Below are 18673 nucleotides of genomic sequence, written 5' to 3'. Positions count from 1 at the left end.
ATCTGGTGTCCGTAGGATATGGAAGTTTCAGAATGCAAACAAAGACCATCATTTTGCAAGTGATCCTAAACTTTTATTATGTCCTGAATAAAAATCCTAGCTTCAAAGATTTTAGATGTTAGCTATTCAAACTCTAATCTACTTCTAAGAAGACAAGCAAGCCACCACGACTAATAGGAATTAACTGCAGCATAGGGATCTGCTTGCCCAAGTGAAGTGTACACTTGATTTGTAAAACAAATCCTAGCTCTTGATGACCTCAATGAAAGTTATAAAAGAGATAAAGAAACCCATGCCTGGTCCTATTAGATAGAGGAGAGAGCAATACACACAGAAATTTTGGTATCGTATGGTGAATACACCACTGAATGCAACAAACAGATTTTCACCAAAAGTCTTTACTAGGCTTTTATTGTTTCTTTGCTTCTTTGTTTTTTGTTATTTTTTTTCCAAAAAATCCTGAACTGAATTTATACTATACAACTTTATAGAAGATACCCCAAAATGTTCTCTAAGTTCTGCAGGAAAGGTAAGTGTGACCATTACAAAATTGAACTGAAGATGAAGCAAGCTTAGATCTGTGCTCTATCTCATGCTCTCAACTAACGATACACACAAAAACTGGAGCCAGAATTTATGCTTCCTGCTCTTGTATAAGTTTTGCCAGACAATATTTACTATTTACAGAAATGCATTATTGGAAATGTAACTCAAGGGGAATAAACCAGAAAATATTAATAAAGGCTATTAACACAACACTAAATACAGACCCACATCTAGGAAGTGGCTGCATTTTCAAAAGTTCTGCCTTCTTATTTAATAGGAAAGTAATGTACACTCCCATAAAAAAGTAGAATTTTTACTCTCTAGTTTCATGAGTAAATATTTCAATGGTCCAACGCTTCCACACATTTTGAAATATTTAGTGTTTTAATCATGCCCAGAAACCAAACTCGTACCTAAACCTTACAGTTCAAATTGTCCCTGTATTTTCTTCAAATCTATAAAATTACTGAACATTTTGAGTTCTGTGCAAGTTTTCTTTTAATGCAACTGGCAAACATAACGTACCTGCCAAGAAAAAAGGCAATGTAGAAGATGGAGCTGTTCAAGTTGACAAACTGGAAGAGGAACATTTTCAAGGCAAAGCTGTTTTCCCACTCAGATTCTGTTCTAGGGTGCTCTTCAGAAAGACACAATATATATTATATAAACAAAAATGAAATTGAGTTATGCATGTTTGCTCAAAAAAATCAATCAATATTAACAAAACAAGTGATGGTTTTAAGTCACAGTGTCCCATCATGTTGCCATTGATTTCTTCTCATTGCCCCAGGTTAGAGTGCGTTGTTTCTATGTGGAAGCAGGTGATAGGAACCCCCTGGTTCAGAATAAATCATAACACTCTGGGAAGATACCTGTTTCACTTCTATGAAAAAAATTGGAAACCAGTGTGAATTTTTTATCTTTAGATTAAAGATATCTTGATTCAAAGAAAAAAACTCACCTCAAAAAACCCCCACAAAACCCAACCAAACTCCAAAACAAACAAAACCCAAACCAACCCAACCCCCCAAAAACCTGAAAGCACTTGGAATCAGTAGAGCTGCCCAGGGAAGCAGAGGTTAAAAGAGTCACATAAAAGCTAGTTGATTTCTCATCCAAGCTTCTCACCCTCTAAATACTTCTGTAAAACCTTTACTTTATCCTCAAGAGTTCCCTTTCATAAAGCTTGAGGAGTGCCAAACAGTTTATAATTCAACAAAAGGAGAGAGGTTCTCTCTTAGCTTCTTTTGGAAAGAAATGTAGAAACGTGTAGTAGGGCTACACGTGCTCTGTGTGGGTCTGCACTGCCTTGGATATATTTCCTTAAGATTTTTTATGTCTGAATTAGAATTTAGTGGTAATGTTTACAAATTAATTTTTACAAAATCCATCTTTGATGGACATATCAAACTTGGAATACAGTACATTGGTAAAAATTTTAAAGCACATGAGCTGTAAAAACATATGAGTTGTAAGTCTAAACTGCCTGGATTTGTCAGTTAAAATTTGTTCTACTTAACTACTCTGGTCTACTGATGACTAAATTTGGATAGAAATATACAGGATACTACTAGCTTTGCATAGGGACAGTTGTTCCCAGAAGGGTGTCCTTTTCTGATGTAAAACACCTTAGCAAGAAGAATGAGCTACCTATCTGAAACACCTAATGCTGCTTGATATTTAATTCAAGAAATCTTTTTTGAAAAAAATTCTTTCACGTATTTTGGGAAAAAACTGCTTAAACACAAACAATTATTTTCTTTCCCATTCTATGACCAGTAACAATATAAAACGCTTTAAAAGGAATAGAAATAATTTTGATATGAAAGAATACTTTAAAATATTTTAAGAATTCAAGTAAGTTGGCCATAAATTCTGAATATTTCTAGCCTGTTCTACTGCCTGTTAGGTGAAGCACTATAAAGCTTTGAGCACCTCGTTTAATACTTCAACCAAAAGAGGGAGCTGTGGAATTTAAGCAGCCAGCTGGCATTTAACCAAGACAAAATCACTTGCATATGTTGACATGGGCTAAAAGCGAGCATGTAAAATGAAACACTAAACAGTAACGCATTGACACAGCCAGAGATCCTAAATTCTATCTTTGCTTTCTTGTTTTCTATAAGCTAGAAAGCTTTATGTCTGTGATTGAATCATGACTAGAGGCTTCAGTATAAAATTTTCATATTACAGATTTGGAGCTACTATAAAATTCATGACTCAACATTTTTATCTGGGACAACTTTATTTTATCTTAACCCATTTTTTCCATCTGAAAGATCAAATTAAAAATTAATAAAAAACAAACCAAGCATTTGGGGATAATAGAAAAAACCCTTTAGCATGCTAAGAAAGAATAAGTTTTGACTTTCACTCCTAAATAAGATTACTATTTTTCAATGTATACCACGAAATATTAAAAGTTGAAGTATAAGAATAAATTCCTTAGTTTTATTTTATTTCCTCACTGAAATACTAATGTATTTTCTTTCTGTGATATTTCTCACTTGCTTAGGAAAATGCCAGAAATGTACTTCACAGATCAAGTTTTCAAAACACTTCTTTAAAGGTAAATAAAGTAGTATACTATAAAGGCATATGCCACAGCCAGCAAGAACCATACCATTAGTAAAGACCTACATACCTAAATCTGTCAGGAGATAGGCAACTTTTTCATACACCTAAAAAAGAAATGAAATGGTGTAAGTACAGGACATCCTGGCTGTAGTGATGACAAATCCACATTGAAAACAAGCATCAAAGCATGGTATTCTCTTGCTCTATAGCATCAAGGTATCACAGTACAGTTTTCCTTTGCTGAGGATATCAGCCTTGTACTGAAAACTTTTCTCTCTATATATTGACCATCTCAAGTCTTTATTTTAAATGTCATTTAGCGCCAGGTAGTTGCCAACTCTGGAATATATTTCCTTCAGTATACTACAAATAGCAAGTTATTTTGGATAGCTTTGCTTGTTCACTTGAATGTACATTGTATGATGTGGAGTGATCATGCATAATAACAAAAATAGCTAGAGAACTCTGATTGGAAGGATTATTTCTTATTGCAGCAAGTGCAACTCCTTAAGAGAACTAAAAGCCAATGTTTGCTGGGTTATTACTCCTTTTTATCTGTTCATGCTTGCATGGGAACAGAAAATGATAAATAATAATGCAGCTGAAATAATAGAGTTTCTGTCTGTGTAATGCTATAAGAACAAATGATTAAACCTGTGCTGTTACATGACAGAAAAAACCTAACACCAAAATCATATATCACAGTGATTCCAGGACTGTGCCACACTGATATAACAGCTGCATTTTAATAAGAAGTCATGAAGCAAAAAAAACCTAGAAACCAAATTCTCAGTCAAGAAAATAATGTAGTTCATATTACAACTAAAACTCCAATTAGAGATCTACTGCAAAAGGTAATATTAAAAAAATACAAATGTAAAAAGCAGCAATCTCTACTCTTGTAACCTGGTGACAGAAGCGAGGATGTGCAGTGACAAATTAAGGAGGATTTAGAGAAAAACATTAACAAACATTGTATCAGAGGAGAAAAATCCACTGCAACACTAGCTTCAGACACTGCTACCTGGAAAAAAGCATTACCATGTATATATCTAATACATGGGTAACTCAGTAAGCTTTTAAAAATTACTCTCTTAAATTAATTGCTTCTTTAAAAGAACAGAAGACTTACGACATTGAGTGACATGATGATCATAAAATTGATACAGACTCCAGTGCCAGATGTTGCAAACTGCCAATACTTCTTGATGAAATACCACTTGAAAGAAGCAAACTGTTCCATGGCTACCAGTCGATACACCACAACTGCAAATACTGCAGTAAGGACCAGTGAAATCTACAGGTATGTATTTATGAGCAGAGGTATTAGAACAAAAGAAATCACATCTGAAATTATATCCGCTGAAATAATAAAACAAGTGTTTTAAAGATTGATATTTGTTTTGGAGAGCAGAGTTTGAGAGAACAAAAAACCAAGATGAGTTACAACATTTTTTTACTGTTCTTTTCCAATATAACTATATTCCATCTTGGGAAACAAAGAGGTCCCTGAACAAGCAGTAAGACAGACAAGCAGTTTTGCTTATGTTACGTAAATCCACTAATCTTAATGAATGCACTCATGCTGAGTTGCTATTTACATCAGAGTAAGATGAATTACAACACAACAGTTCTAATATTATTAAACATCACCATGAAGAATATTCCTGAGACAGACACCATCAGTCGACTGAGCTTATCAGGGAAAGGCTGAAAAGGTTCAGGTTTTCCTGTGATGGGATTTACTCTTTCCACTTGGGAATATTTAGCTTCAAACTGGGGGCGCAGCTCTTCCTGGAACGACAGGGTGGATTCCATTTGTTGTACTACTTATTTCTCTCAAGGATCAGACATACATGTAGAACATTATACTGATACAGATCATTTTTCATAATGCTGCAACTCAAATACCTAAATAATTTGCTCTTTTGAAAATCCTCGGAAGCAGTGCCAGAGAGCAGCAAAGAACAGAAACCACAGGAGCCTTCCCCACTATGTGAGAGTGTTAAAAAGAATCATGGGTCATATGGCTGACTTAGACACTGGATTGTCTGTGAAAATTGGTAACAAAACTATAAATTAGGGCCAGTTGTAATGGTGTTGCATGTGTTGTGACAGCATTTATTAAAAATAGCCACCAGCTTCTATCTACCCATCCACAAAAAGCTGTAAAACAAGTGAAGTCTATTGACTTAAAATGCAATTAAGTCAACAATATAGGTAAACTACAGTTATGCGGACTAGTAATTTATGGAATAAAAAAAATTATTGCTGATGCTGATTGCAGATTGTTCAAAGATAAGCTATGCCTCTCCAAGGATACAAAAGCTAGTTTCTCTCTTGTTGCTTGTTTTGGTCCTATTTTTATGCAGGATCAAGAATTTCCAGAACAAGACACCATGGAACTGAAAGGCATCTGTGCTGACATCAGAAACAGCTACTGTCCTCTGTACAGGAAGTATTTGCACTCAGTTTTTCCCAGGACACTTTTAATAAATGTACAATTATATTGGAATTATAATGTTAGTTGCAAAAAGCAAAGTATCCTTGTACAATCTCAAGCATACCTTTGTATTCTGCAACTAGTGCTATAAATACAAATATGATCTGAATGACAAACTCAGATGACTGACATACACAATTGATACCGAGACTTTAACCATGCTGATAGCATGGTTTACATGTAAACTTCTGTTTCTTCTTACCTCTTCATCTTCCCAGTCTATGAGGTCCCAATCATAGGTCAATACAGCCCTCCGTCTTTTCCAAAACTCCAGAAAGACTGTTGCTGTGGAAAACAATTGTACTTTAACTACAGGGGGGAAAAGGGTCATGCAGATCTTAAGAAAATCAGAAATATAACATATCATTAGCCACTTGCTGACAGTTTTCCTCATAGAATCTGAAAACTCCAAGTAGCTTCAGGATAATCCCTGTTAAATTTAAAACAGTAGTTAACAATGTTTATCTAGGAAACATATTTTTGCTGTCTGCAGTAGCTGTACAGAAATAGGTACCTGTCAACATGAGACACTGCCATCCCTTTAAATTCATCATTTTGCTTTTCGTTTTATTCAACACATAGAATCTTCTCTTGAAGAAACAAGGAAGCACATACACAATGATATCTATTAATAAAGAGCCAAGAGCTATCTCCTTTTATTCAGTTCAAATAAGAACCTCACTTCATTCCCAGCTACACCAGTTTTACACTGTAGCAGTCTTGCTACTAGAATAATTCTTTAGACAATTATTTCTAATTATTCTTAGGTATGAGACCATAATCAGATTTTCCATATACTTAGGGGTTTGGATAAGATAATTACACCTAATAAATTACTCCAAATTTCCAAAACACTGTTGTCTGCCACTGAGGATAGGTAACCTTGCTTACAGCGTGACTCCTGACAAAACATAGAATTGTCCAATTGTTCCTTGAAAAACAATGAATTCAAATAGGAAGTAAGAAAATTTGCTTCCTTCTAGAAATCCAACTGCTCAGAAGAAGGATTTCTAACTCAAAATAAACAGGAGGGTCATATATTCCTACCTTTATCTGTATTTCTGTACTACGTTTAATATTTTTGGGTTTCTATACATACTTGATACCTAATTAGTTATCATAATTAGTTATATGTATTATACCTATATCTACATAATTATACATGACATTTATCTAATATATGCTCTTCACATTGCTCTTAACAGTGTTACATACAAAGATGCTAAGCTGGGGATAATACACAACTCAATAAAAAACCCCTAACGAACAAATTAATAAAACCTGTCCTTAATTCTCTCTGCTCCCTGCCCAAAACAAAAACAACAACAAAAAACCTAAAAAAGAAAAAAAAAAGAAAAACAACAAAACACAAACCATCTAAAAAATCACTCATGGGGAAAGCATAAGAAAGTAGGAGAGGCTTGATGACAAAAAAAATAGTTACTTTTTTTCAGATATAAATCTCATTCAGGTGGTGAAGTACCCACATACATGGACATACAAATAATTAATGATGCTGAAGAATAACTAATTATAGAATTTACTGTGCTGTCATATGAGAGCTCATGTGTGGGAGTTAAAAACTGGATCATCCCAATCTGTTTCATATATAGAAAATATACCAAAACCTCACTGAACAACATATGCTGAACAGCAGACCTGCTACAATCATGTGACTTCAAGGTGAGGTTTTCTCATTCTTCTTAATTTGAAAAATTAATGCCTAATACACAGTTTACAGTTTTGTACTGCAAAAGAAGTTTGCACACAAATTCAGCCTCATTCATAACCTCTGGACTGATTTAGTTTTCAATTTGCTCCTGGCAGCATTCATATGACACTCACTGCTCAAGGCCACAAAATATTATCCATCAACTTTCCAGGTCAATTGTAAAAATTCTAATTCTTGACAAGGCAGCAGAAATCTTTAGCATGCTCTTAGAATTGCTGTCTGCCCAGAAAACACTGCCTTGAGAACACCATCCATGTATGTTTCATGATCTCACTCCATAGCAACGTGGATTTGAATTATCAACATGGTTTTTAATTATTCCCTTCTGAGTAAGAGGTCTGTTTATAGAACCATGGAATTTTCTTATGAAATGAAGCTTTTGTTCCAGAATCATGAAATGGGTAAGACTGGAAGGGAGTGGATCATCTGGTCTAACCTCCCTGCTCAAGGAGGGTCATCCAAGAGCATATGGCACACAACTGCATCCAGGCAGTTCTTGACTATCTCCAGTGAGGGAAACTCCACAGCCTCTCTGAGCAGCCTCTTCCAGAGCAAGCAGGAGAGAAGTCCTTCCTCACATTCAGGTGAAAATTACTGTGCATGAATTTCTGCTCATTGCATCTTGTCCTATTGTTTGGCACTAAGCAGACTCTTAACACCCTCCCTTTAAGATACCCAGGTATATTGGTGAGATCCTCTCTGTCATCTCTCCTCAAGGATGAACAGGCCCAGCTCCCTCAGCCTTTCAACAACTCCAGAAGCTCTTTGTCTTTTTTGACATGAGGAGCCCAGAGCAGGACACAGTGCTCCAGATGTGCCTCACCAGGCACTCACTCCAGATGTGCCTCACCAGGGCTGACCAGAGGGGTAGGATCACCCCCCTCGACCTGCTGTTCTCCCTAATGCACCCCAGGATCCCACTGGCCTCACTGCCCACAGGGCACGCTGCTGGCCCACGGACAATTTGTCATCCACCAGGACCCCCTGCTCCTTTTCCACAGAGCTGCTGCCCAGCAGGTCAGCCTGTACTGACCTAGTGCATGGGTTGCTCCTCCCCAGGTGCAGGACCCTGCATTTTCCTCCGCTGAATTTGACACAGTTCTTCTCTGTGCATCTCTCCAGCCTGTTGAGGTCCCTCTGAAGGAATGCACAGCACATGAGCTACCCTACAACATCTCCAGCAGCACACTGAGATCAATATTGCAATGATATTGATCAAGATGAGATCAATTTTGTTGATCATCAATATTAATTTAGGTGATTCTTATGTCATTAACACTTAGGGACATAACGTTTCCAGCATCAACAAGTGATAAATCAGTGAGGTTTCTATTGTATAACACTGACTTATTTTACCAACTTATTTGGATCTTCAATGAGTAACTTGGTTTGGTTATATAAAACTATTTTAAAAAGTGAATTTCTTGCAGGTTCTCTATAAAATAAACTTTGAACTCAACACCATGCAACCCTCCTGTGGAATGACTCTCATTTTTCTGCTTTTAAGACAGCAATGGAACAGAATTAAGACTGAGGCTGGAGAAGTAAAAGAAACAAGCAAAGGAAATAGTTCAATTACAAAAAAAACCATCACTCTCCAGTACAGCTAAATTCACAGAGATTAGTTCTGCATATGACTACCACAGTAAGTCCTTTCACCACAAGTCACGCTCCACCAGCAGCTGCCAATATCAAAGAGAATGTATTGAAAAGAACAGAAATTATCAGTGGAGCAAAAAGCAGATCCCTGTGGCCCTCTGATGGCACCACCTTGTCTTCAAATGTGTCAAAAAAATTGGAATAACTCAGCCACAAATATCCACAGAATGTCTTGAGCAAAACTAGAACAACAGGTGACTTTTCTGAAGTGACCAAAAGTGTTGCAGCTACTTTCCTTCCACAGTGGCACCGAGTCGTTCCACAGTCATTCATACCATCCCCGAGGGCTTTAGTGCTCCCAGTGATAACTCTTCAGTCAAACCCACCACACTGTTCCCCATCACTGTCATTCTCACATCACCCATGGTGAAGCAGGACAGTCCTACCCCAAATTTCAACCCCATTCAGCAGACAACAAAGCTAAATCATAATTCCAGCAACCCTCCTACTGCATCACCAAAAGATGCCAATGAAGGTAAGAATCTAACTAAAATCCAAGTGGTTTAATAAAATTATGTAATGCTGAAATAAAGCCTTTTTTTTTAAATTGAACTGGAAGCTTTATGAGACATGTGAATTTACAAGTGACCTAGTACAAACTAAAACTGAAGTTCACCCAAAATAAAACATGTACTTTTCAAATTATTTACACTTCAATTAATTATTTAACACTTCCCAGAGTGGGAGAACCTAGTGACAGATATTGCCTGTTTTCACTGGAATGGACCTTCAAAGCAGATATGTAGAAACTAGATTTAAAATATACAGCACATCAACTTATTAAAGTTCAGAAATTTTTGTGACCAAAAATGACTTCTCATAAACAGTTCCAAAGGAATTACTCATTGTGCATTTAATTACCAAGTTAAGTATGCGTGGGAAAACAATGGAACATAAAATTGTCATTGCACTTTTCTATCCTGCTATTCTGAATCAGGTCTTCAGGAAAAGAAAAGATTAGAAGGCACAGTAATTTTTAGTATTAATTAGCTTTCAAGCTTTTAACACAGGACTGAAAGTACAGTTTGTACTAAGAACTGAAGGATCATCAGACTTTCATGTTTCCCATCATAGTTAATACATAGCTAATAATTACAAGGCACCTGATTTTTAGCTAACATCAACTGAAAAGGAATTAGAGTTGGAGAGCACGTTCACTCCCAAGAAAAACTTGAAGAAAAATCTTGAAGAAAAGTCTTATGAAAATTGAGGGAAAATCTTGAAGAAATGCATTTATTCTGCTAATTAAACAGGTGCATGAAGCATTACTGAATTTTTAACTTTGCACACATAGAAACTGAAATTCAGAGGCTGCAAGTAATCCAAAATTAACTGCTGTCTAAAATGCTTACAAATAACTGCATTCAAAAAATGATTACTGTTTTTTTTTCTTTAATTAAAAAATAGTTGTGATTCAGTAATTAAAACTGAAACCTTTGTATTTGATTAAAAACTAATTTAGTGGCTTTTTTCCTAAATCCCCGTTATTCCCCCAAACTTCAAGGATGGAGATGTCTGTTTTCATCTACAAAGGCAGAAAGTTTCTGCAGATAGGCTGGTTTACTTATAGCTTGCAAAGTGTTTCAGACCCTTGCTGAAAAGTCTCACTCACTGGTTTTATAGATTTATTATTCCTATTCAACTGTTTCATCTTTGTTTCTTTTTCTCACAGAGAAAAACAAAGAAGAAGAAAGAGCTGGCATCTCTGCAGGAGCCATTTTGGGATCTGTATTAATCGGCCTGGTGGGATATTTTATATGTGCTACAAAGAGGCCCGAGTAATTTTCCCACAGAAAATTCCTATTTCCCACAGACATCTCTATGCTGACACAAGGAGTGACCCAGGTAAGGAACAGCACAAGTGTTTTGCATAAGTGTTTCTTATTTCTGCACAGGGCTGCTTAAATTGTCTCATCTTACTGAATTATTAGGATATCATCGACTCCAGCCCAACTAGATTTCAACTGACATTAATTTATTATTTAAAAAATTTAGCTTAACCAGTATGTCTCTTAACTCTCTATCTCCTCCTTACAAGTTATTTCTTTAAGCTCTGAAATATCAGGAAAATAGTATCTAGCATCAGTGAACCTGTTCAAAGAATTGTGGGCAAGTATAAAACTATAAAAAAAAAAGCTCTCCCAAACCTTGATTAACTGAAAAAAACACTAGACTCTTTAGTGATCCAATATCAGTTACAAAATTAGGGACGAAGCTACATCTGTTTTCAGAAGCAAAAATATTTTTAAGAGGTTTAAAAAGATGACTGCTTTTGTCTTCTCCATGAGTATGTAAAAACTTGTACTGAAGTGCAATCACAGTCCAAACATCTATATCATGTTCCTGGTCCTTATTTTTAAATATTTAAACAATTACTGAGAGGCCAAACACATCTTTTTTTTCTCATAGAAAATAAAATCAAAATAAATTTTGGCAATATGCCCTTTTCAGCTTAAAAGCAAGAGCTGAAAGCTGCCAGAACATCAGATTAGGAAGCAGCTTTGAAAGCTGACCACCCATGGGAGTGCTGAATGGGTGTTGCTAGAAGGACATGAGTTATCTTCAGAAATAATGAATCAGGGCTCTCATCTCTTCCTCTCCCCTATGTTAAAAAGCATTTAACTGGACTTACATGTGATACATGTGAGTGACAGCTGAATTAAACCACGAGGTAGTGATTCAGCAGATAGTGATAAACCCAGCAGATAGTGATTCAAATCTTTCAAGCACATATAAAAAAACCTTTTATGTTATTCCTTCAGTTCTTCACTAAGACAACTCTCTTGAACCATATAATAAGAATCAGAGGTGCCTCACAGCAGACAAGACAGAGGAAGACAATGCAGGGTGCCCATCTGATGGCATTCCAATGGCTGACATCACACCATCCCACCTTTCATTGCAAAGCTTGCTTCAGATTATATTCTTGCCTGTTATCTACATCCCTTGCATTTTTCGCAAAACAACCTGGCCGTTGTTACCATACAGCCATTACTGTGCAAACAATGTCTTGAAAAGTTAGGAAAAATCACAAGACACACCAGTATTCAAGAGGCAGGGTTCAGTAGCAGAGCATCACTCCTCTACTTTGTAATTAAATGATCAACCTCTGCTTTTCCTGGAAGGATATTATACTTGCTTTCTTAGAAATAACAAAGAAAAAGAGCACCCAGGTAAGATTCTGCTGTGTAACTTTGGTCAACAATGTAACAGAGAAACATTTGACTAGGACTACAATGATATTTTAGTATCAATACAAAAAAATCATCCACAACTTCACTACTTTGAAGTGAAACTATTCCATCCTAATATAATTTCTATCTGAAAAACGACTCAGGTCATTATTTTCCCAAATTTACATCTGTACCTTCTTCAGTGAATATGCCAAGATTGATTACGTTTACTTGGATTATTTAATTTGGATTACTTGAAGTTTGCTGGGGAAGATGGAATTACTGAGTAAAATGAGCTACATCTAACCTATACTAGATTACACTGACTTACTATCACCATCAATGGGAAAAAAGATTACAAGCTTCTATTCTTCCATCAAACAGATCTGTTGTTTGAATTGCAGGCTGGATCTGTAGAAATTATTTAAAACGTGTCAATACATATTAGATAGAAGAAATACTTAACAACAGAGGAAAGGAATTATCTCTGATACATATATAGGTATCCTAAAAAGCATGGTCCAGTTCTTTCCAGCTAAAGAGTAAAACTATGGCAACATAAAGCAAATAATTGCATAGATTATCTGCTTGCAATTACCAGATGTGTCTAAATAGAAAGAATGAATATGTAAAAGAAACAACTGTAAAGGCACAGAACAAACAAAATAAAGTGCAGAGAAAACTACCCATCAGGGATATGTCCTGGTTATTATGCTCTGCTAAAACACTTTAATTAGTGTGGAGACTGTGGATCACACTGAAGGAATGGAATTATCTCACTGTCTGTGAATGATGCCATGAGGTTTTATTCAATATGTGAGTAAATTACATGCACATAACACTCCAGAGAGAAACTATGTCAGTCATACTGAATATGAGCAAACCAGGTATTTATTTTAAATATTAAAGATTTCAGCCCATATATGCAATTTTGCCTTTTTTTTGAGTTCAGTCATAAAAACAGCATTATGTCCCATCAATGCCAGGACCTGATTTCTAACACAGTATGCAGCATGTTTTGAAGCAGACTGAAAATCTGAGACAGATTAACCCATATTACACAAGAATATCACTCTGATGCTTGAAATGAAGAAATATTTAATCCTCAGCTTTCACCTTCCTTAGCCCACATAATACCATCTTTCCTGTGGTAAAGCAGTGTCATATAAGCAAATTACTCCTCACACTTCAATCTTGCCCTCAGATGAAAATGCAAAGAGCTCTCTTGAAGGAGAACTTAGAGATGAAGAAATGCTAGGAAGCTACCTCTGTTGTCTGCACTGCTAACTATATAATTAAATGAACTGTATTTTAGGAATTTTTCAAAGTAATCATTATTAATTGGAAGACAGTAATAGCAAGATTAGCAATAAATGAAGTAGTATGAATGAGGAAATTAATCAAAGTGTGCCCTTTAGTTATAATATGTTAATTTTTAGCAACCCAATCATAATTCTTGCATGGATGGGGATGTGCTTCTGTTCTCCATGTAACTATATGATGTTTTGCTGTTGTTTGTACATCGTTACTTGCTTTTAGCATGCCAGCCTCCAAAATTTGTGACATTTGTTCTTACTTTAAATTAGAGTCCTTAATACTTACTCATACATGTTACATAAATAAAGATGTTGTGTACCATTTAATTCAAAACTGTGAAACTCTGGCTTGAATGCAGACAGCTCTATGTGTGTGAACTAGTGTCATTTTCTCAGTGTTTACACAGACAAACATGTTCATTGGTAGAACCAGTTATCTCTGGTTCTGTCTTCTTCCCTATTTCCCAGCAGCAAAATCCTCTTAGCTGCAGTGAAAGCTAATTCTACTGAGGATTTAATGCTGGGCCCATTAAATCTGTCTTTTATGGCACTATTACACTGAGAGGCAGGACTGTTTTTGGTAACTCCTGCTCAGTAGTGTCCTCTGTGGATGCACCCCTGCTTGGCTTTGAGCTGCACAACACGATGTGTGCGACGGCAGTGGGAACATAACAAGAGATTCAGACTGAGAATTTCAATGGAAATACCTTAACTGCAGTAAGCACTTAACCTCAAACCTTTCCTATACCTTCCTCTAATTAGTTTCCATAAAACCATTCTCATTTATTCTATAAGAACCCTCTACAAGATGTGTTTTTGATATTGGCTCAAGATCAGTAACACTACCCACATGTTTTCCTGCAAAAGGACTTTGGCCTAACCAATATAAAATTCAGGCTTAAAGACATTTAGGACCCTAAAGACAATCATTACATTAGGTGTTTATATACATACATTTATATAAAAGGTGTTACCCATTACTACCATGGAAATTTAAGTTAATGAAAATGAAAAAAATTTCGTTTGTGTGGCAAAATCATAATCCTTCTGTAACTTTTATCCAGAGCTAAAATCTCCTTTGTCAAGTAATCATATAAAAGGGTCAGGTGAACTAAAAATAAAAAATAAACAACAAAGTAAAAATGTACTTACCCCAAATTGCCATGAAAATTGCAAAGAAGACAGTCCCTCCATTATCAAACAAATGTGTAACCTGAATTAAAAAATGAACACATCAGGAAAAAACAATACTGCCACCTCATCTTTTGCCCCAAATAGTCCCAGAGTAGACAACTGGCATCAGAAACCAAAAGCTAAGCTTTCTCATAAGTAGCTCTACTAGCATGTTTCTTCTACCAAGGTTTGTCAATGTCACACTCTGACTTCCTGTATAATTTGAAATCTGCTGTTCCAGACTATTACTTTATGCATCACCAGTCATTTTGTTTCACAGACACTGAGCTGTTTTGTCCATGTCCAGACAGACTAAAATTTCATCCAGAATTCTTGTCATATGGTAGGTCAAACTTAATCTCAACCATTTCTATTTTAAGGTTTTTTATGAGCTAAAAAACCTCTTCACTTTTCTCCATCTACATATTTACTGTCTCTTGATTCCATTTTGTTCTTCTACCTAGGTATTTTGCAATTTCTGGTGTGATTATTTAAGTTTGAAGAATAGATTCTTGCAGCAAAATATTTAATTGTATAAAATCTTCGCATTAGTTTGACAGACCAAAGCAGGAGCAAAAATTCAAATAGAAAGTAAGCAAAGGAAACAGAGTAACAAGATAGTTACAGAGAAAAGTAGGAAAAACCTTACAAAAAGTTTAATTATGAAGTCATCAAAGAGGAATTAATTAACTTGATGAAAATAATATGAATTTATTTATAAGAAAATTCTCACAGAAAGGAATTTTAGAAAAACCCCAGATCACTTTAGAGCACTCCCACATTAGAAAGATGCATTGCAAAGGCTGAAAACAACATCTGTAGAGAAAAAAAACATGCTTTTTAGGAAACTTGGCAGAAACAAGGGCAGCCATTTTACAACCACAATCATCTTGATTGCAATAACACAATAATTACCTTGGCATATATGCAGCTTTCGTTGAGTTTTTGTAGTGTGCAATTGCGTTCACACATAGGGCACATAATGGTTTCATTTGCCTCGCAGATCTCTTTGCTTTAGTATGAGAGAGGAAAATAAAGGTTATAAAAACACTTCTAGCATTCACAAGGTTTTCTGAGCTATGCCATTTATATTTTCTGTTTGTCAACAGTGCGTGCACCACAAAACTGGGCAAATAAAATAAATTAAAAGTGAATATTTGGCTTGGAAAGCCTAATCCCAAATCAGGAACCTGAACACTATGGGCCATAGAGTAGCATACAATATTTCTGGGCATCACTTCTCACACTAGCAAATTCTCTCCCAAATATCTCAAACAGAAAAACAAAAAATTGCTCAATACCCTTCAAATGCATTTACAGCCTATTTTTCTAAATTATTATAAGATACCAACATTCAGAGGATAGACAACACTGGTACATCTACATTGATCTCAATCAAATGACATCATTTGTATGAAATTGAGCAAAGAAGAGAGACACTATGACAAGAGGCAAAAGTCAGTATGAGAGGGGGATATTTGCACCCTTTTGGTGGTACCCTTCCTTCTTCTCCATTTCCAACTTGCCCATGGCAGCAAGAGATATGAACTACAGAGAGAATCTTCTGATACACAGAGGGCAGTGACTCATGGCCCTGTGCTGAGATGAGATGGGCTCCTGACATAGGCTGATACATATATCTATCTCTCACATATATTTACATATTATATTTATATCATGTTTTTATACAAATACATATATATATATAGCCAACTGCTAGCAGACCCTGAGCATGGAGCACCACAGGCAGACACTTGGACAAGTCATGAGCAAGACAAACTAATTCTTAGATGTGATATCATTCTGCATCACCCTTGAATTACTGCTGCACAAAACCTATGGCTGGCATGGTAAGCAAGGTTTGGTTCCATGGCAGTACATGCTCCTGCATTTGCTTATTACTTCTCTACTGAAACTGTACTGGATATCTGGAAAAAAAAGAAAATTATTGTTTCCTGCCTGGAGCCACTAGAAGTGGGCTGATGGCAGCTTTCTGCACCTGAGAGGTGAAGACACATCACTGAGCAAAGTATCATTCTGCAAAACTGATTTGATCATCTGTTAAGTTCAGACTTTGTAGTACAAAAGACAGATAAAAAATAGGGCTTTGTGATGGAATTTATCATACTTAAATCAACACTTCCTAACAGCCATGGATTCCTCATATCAGGCATTATAAACCTGTTTCACATGAAACAGTGTTCAGCAGAAAATACTGAATCTGGGTCAACATGCCAGTTCTGACATTGCCATAATGCTCTAACATTGTCTTTCAATTTCTAATTTCCACTGGGTTTCCTGTGTTCAGATTTTTTAAGGTAACATATCCAATTCTGTTTCTTCCAGATTGCTGCTGAAAACTGCATTTGTGTATGATGATAGCTGAAGTGCTTAAAATCAAATGATAGATTTTAATACTCTTACAAATGCTTATTTAGAATTTTCTTTAAAAGAATGCAGAAACACCAGATAAATAATCTCTCAATCCCAGACTACAGAAAGAATAAGAACAGGTGTGCAGTCCATCTACCTGCTAATGGATGACTCCTGTCTGCTCTAGGTACAAAGTTTCTCTCTAATCCTTACTTACACCTTCCAGGCTAAGTAAAAAAAACACAGCAAGGATATGGTAACAATATCTGTTATCAGTAGCCTTTAGAATTGCCTAAGTACACAAGGTGATACAGAAAACATCTACACATATTTTATCAGGCCAGGCATAATCAGCTTGAGTCACACAGTTCACAGCTGCTCTTACTAACACAGTTGTAGCAACACACTGACAGGACAGTGCTGTGCCATGACTGACCAGAGGAACTGCACACATTCACACAATCAAAGGCAGGTAGCACCTTCTCCACACAATTAACACATCCAGATGGCAGATGTGGGGCTGCCACAGAGCACATGGTTGGGACTTCTGCCATAACCCATCCTCTGACAGCATTGTGAAATGAACACTGGCTAATGATAGCTACAATAAATATATGAATATTCACCTTCCCTTGCAGGCATGCAGGGCTTATATGAGGGTTTACCTAACTTTGAGTCTCCTGTTTCTCACACAGAGCACGGAGGCCTGGGGCACACTGGCACTCTCAACACTGAGGTGCCTCACGATGAGACCCAATAGAACCAGCCCCACAGGAACACACTCAAATGTGCTTTGTCTGTGTTTTCTCTGCAGCTACTAAGCAGCAGCCAAGGGAAAAAAAATGAGGACAGAAACCCTCAAAAGCTAGCCTACCTCTGTGCTCATTTACAACACCCTGCAACCTTCAGCAAGGAAAATATCTGCATTTTTCTGTTAAAAATGAGTTGTACCTGCAAGTCTTCCTGGGAGAAGCATATGACACACAGGAGGTGATTGCCCTGTTCTGTTCTGTGCTGGTGCAGCCTCACCTGGAATATGGTGTGCAGTTTTGGGAGCCACAATATAACAAAGATATAAAGCTCTTAAGAGAGTCTCCAAAAGAGGGCCACAAAGATGGTGAAGGGCCTAAAGGGGAAGCCATATGAGGAGCAGCTGAAATCACTTGGCTTGTTCAGCCTGGCAAATAGGAGACTGAGGGGAGATCTCACAGCAGTCCAACAGCTGGAATCTAACAGCTGGAATCTAACAGCTTCCTCTCCTTCTGGTGACCAGTGACAGGACCAGAGAGAACGCATGAAGCTGTGTCAGAGGAGCTGTAGGTTAGAGGTTAGAAAAGGGTTTTTCAATCACAGGGCAGCTGGGAACTGGAACAGATTCCCCAGCAAAGTGGTCACAGTACCAAGATTGACAGAGTACAAAAAGAATTTGAACAATGATTTCAAGCACATGGTTGGATTGTTGGGGCAGTCCTATGCAGCCCCAGGAGATGAACTTCAATGATCCTTGTTGTGAATCCCTTCCAACCCAGGATATTCTATGATTCTATGATATAAAAGCACATAATAGCTTACAGTTTGAAAGAATGAACTTATTAGAAATTTTGTTCCTTCTCTTGGGCAG

General features: G+C 36.6%; 2 protein-coding genes across 5 annotated transcripts in view; one reads left to right on the top strand and one right to left on the bottom strand.

Moving 5' to 3' along the window:
- ANO3 (anoctamin 3) overlaps positions 1 to 18673 on the bottom strand; it is a 91889-nt gene that overhangs the window by 14890 nt on the left and 58326 nt on the right. For all 4 annotated transcript variants that reach the window (XM_077179571.1, XM_077179570.1, XM_054634876.2 and 1 more), the window contains 7 exons: positions 15595 to 15691; positions 14659 to 14719; positions 5829 to 5911; positions 4777 to 4917; positions 4256 to 4420; positions 3191 to 3227; positions 1072 to 1183 (listed from right to left, as the gene is read on the bottom strand). In XM_077179571.1, the coding sequence (XP_077035686.1) occupies positions 1072 to 1183; positions 3191 to 3227; positions 4256 to 4420; positions 4777 to 4917; positions 5829 to 5911; positions 14659 to 14719; positions 15595 to 15691 (696 nt within the window). The remainder of the gene's footprint in view (positions 1 to 1071; positions 1184 to 3190; positions 3228 to 4255; positions 4421 to 4776; positions 4918 to 5828; positions 5912 to 14658; positions 14720 to 15594; positions 15692 to 18673) is intronic.
- MUC15 (mucin 15, cell surface associated) lies at positions 8822 to 12039 on the top strand. The gene is given in 7 exon segments (XM_077179404.1): positions 8822 to 8958; positions 9168 to 9247; positions 9250 to 9492; positions 9955 to 9986; positions 10692 to 10832; positions 10835 to 10862; positions 11780 to 12039. Coding segments are annotated over 7 exon segments (921 nt in total).

The sequence above is a fragment of the Agelaius phoeniceus genome, chromosome 6 (genome assembly GCF_051311805.1).
Source record: "Agelaius phoeniceus isolate bAgePho1 chromosome 6, bAgePho1.hap1, whole genome shotgun sequence".
Taxonomy (NCBI): domain Eukaryota; kingdom Metazoa; phylum Chordata; class Aves; order Passeriformes; family Icteridae; genus Agelaius; species Agelaius phoeniceus.
This window is presented reverse-complemented; position numbering and strand designations above follow the sequence as displayed.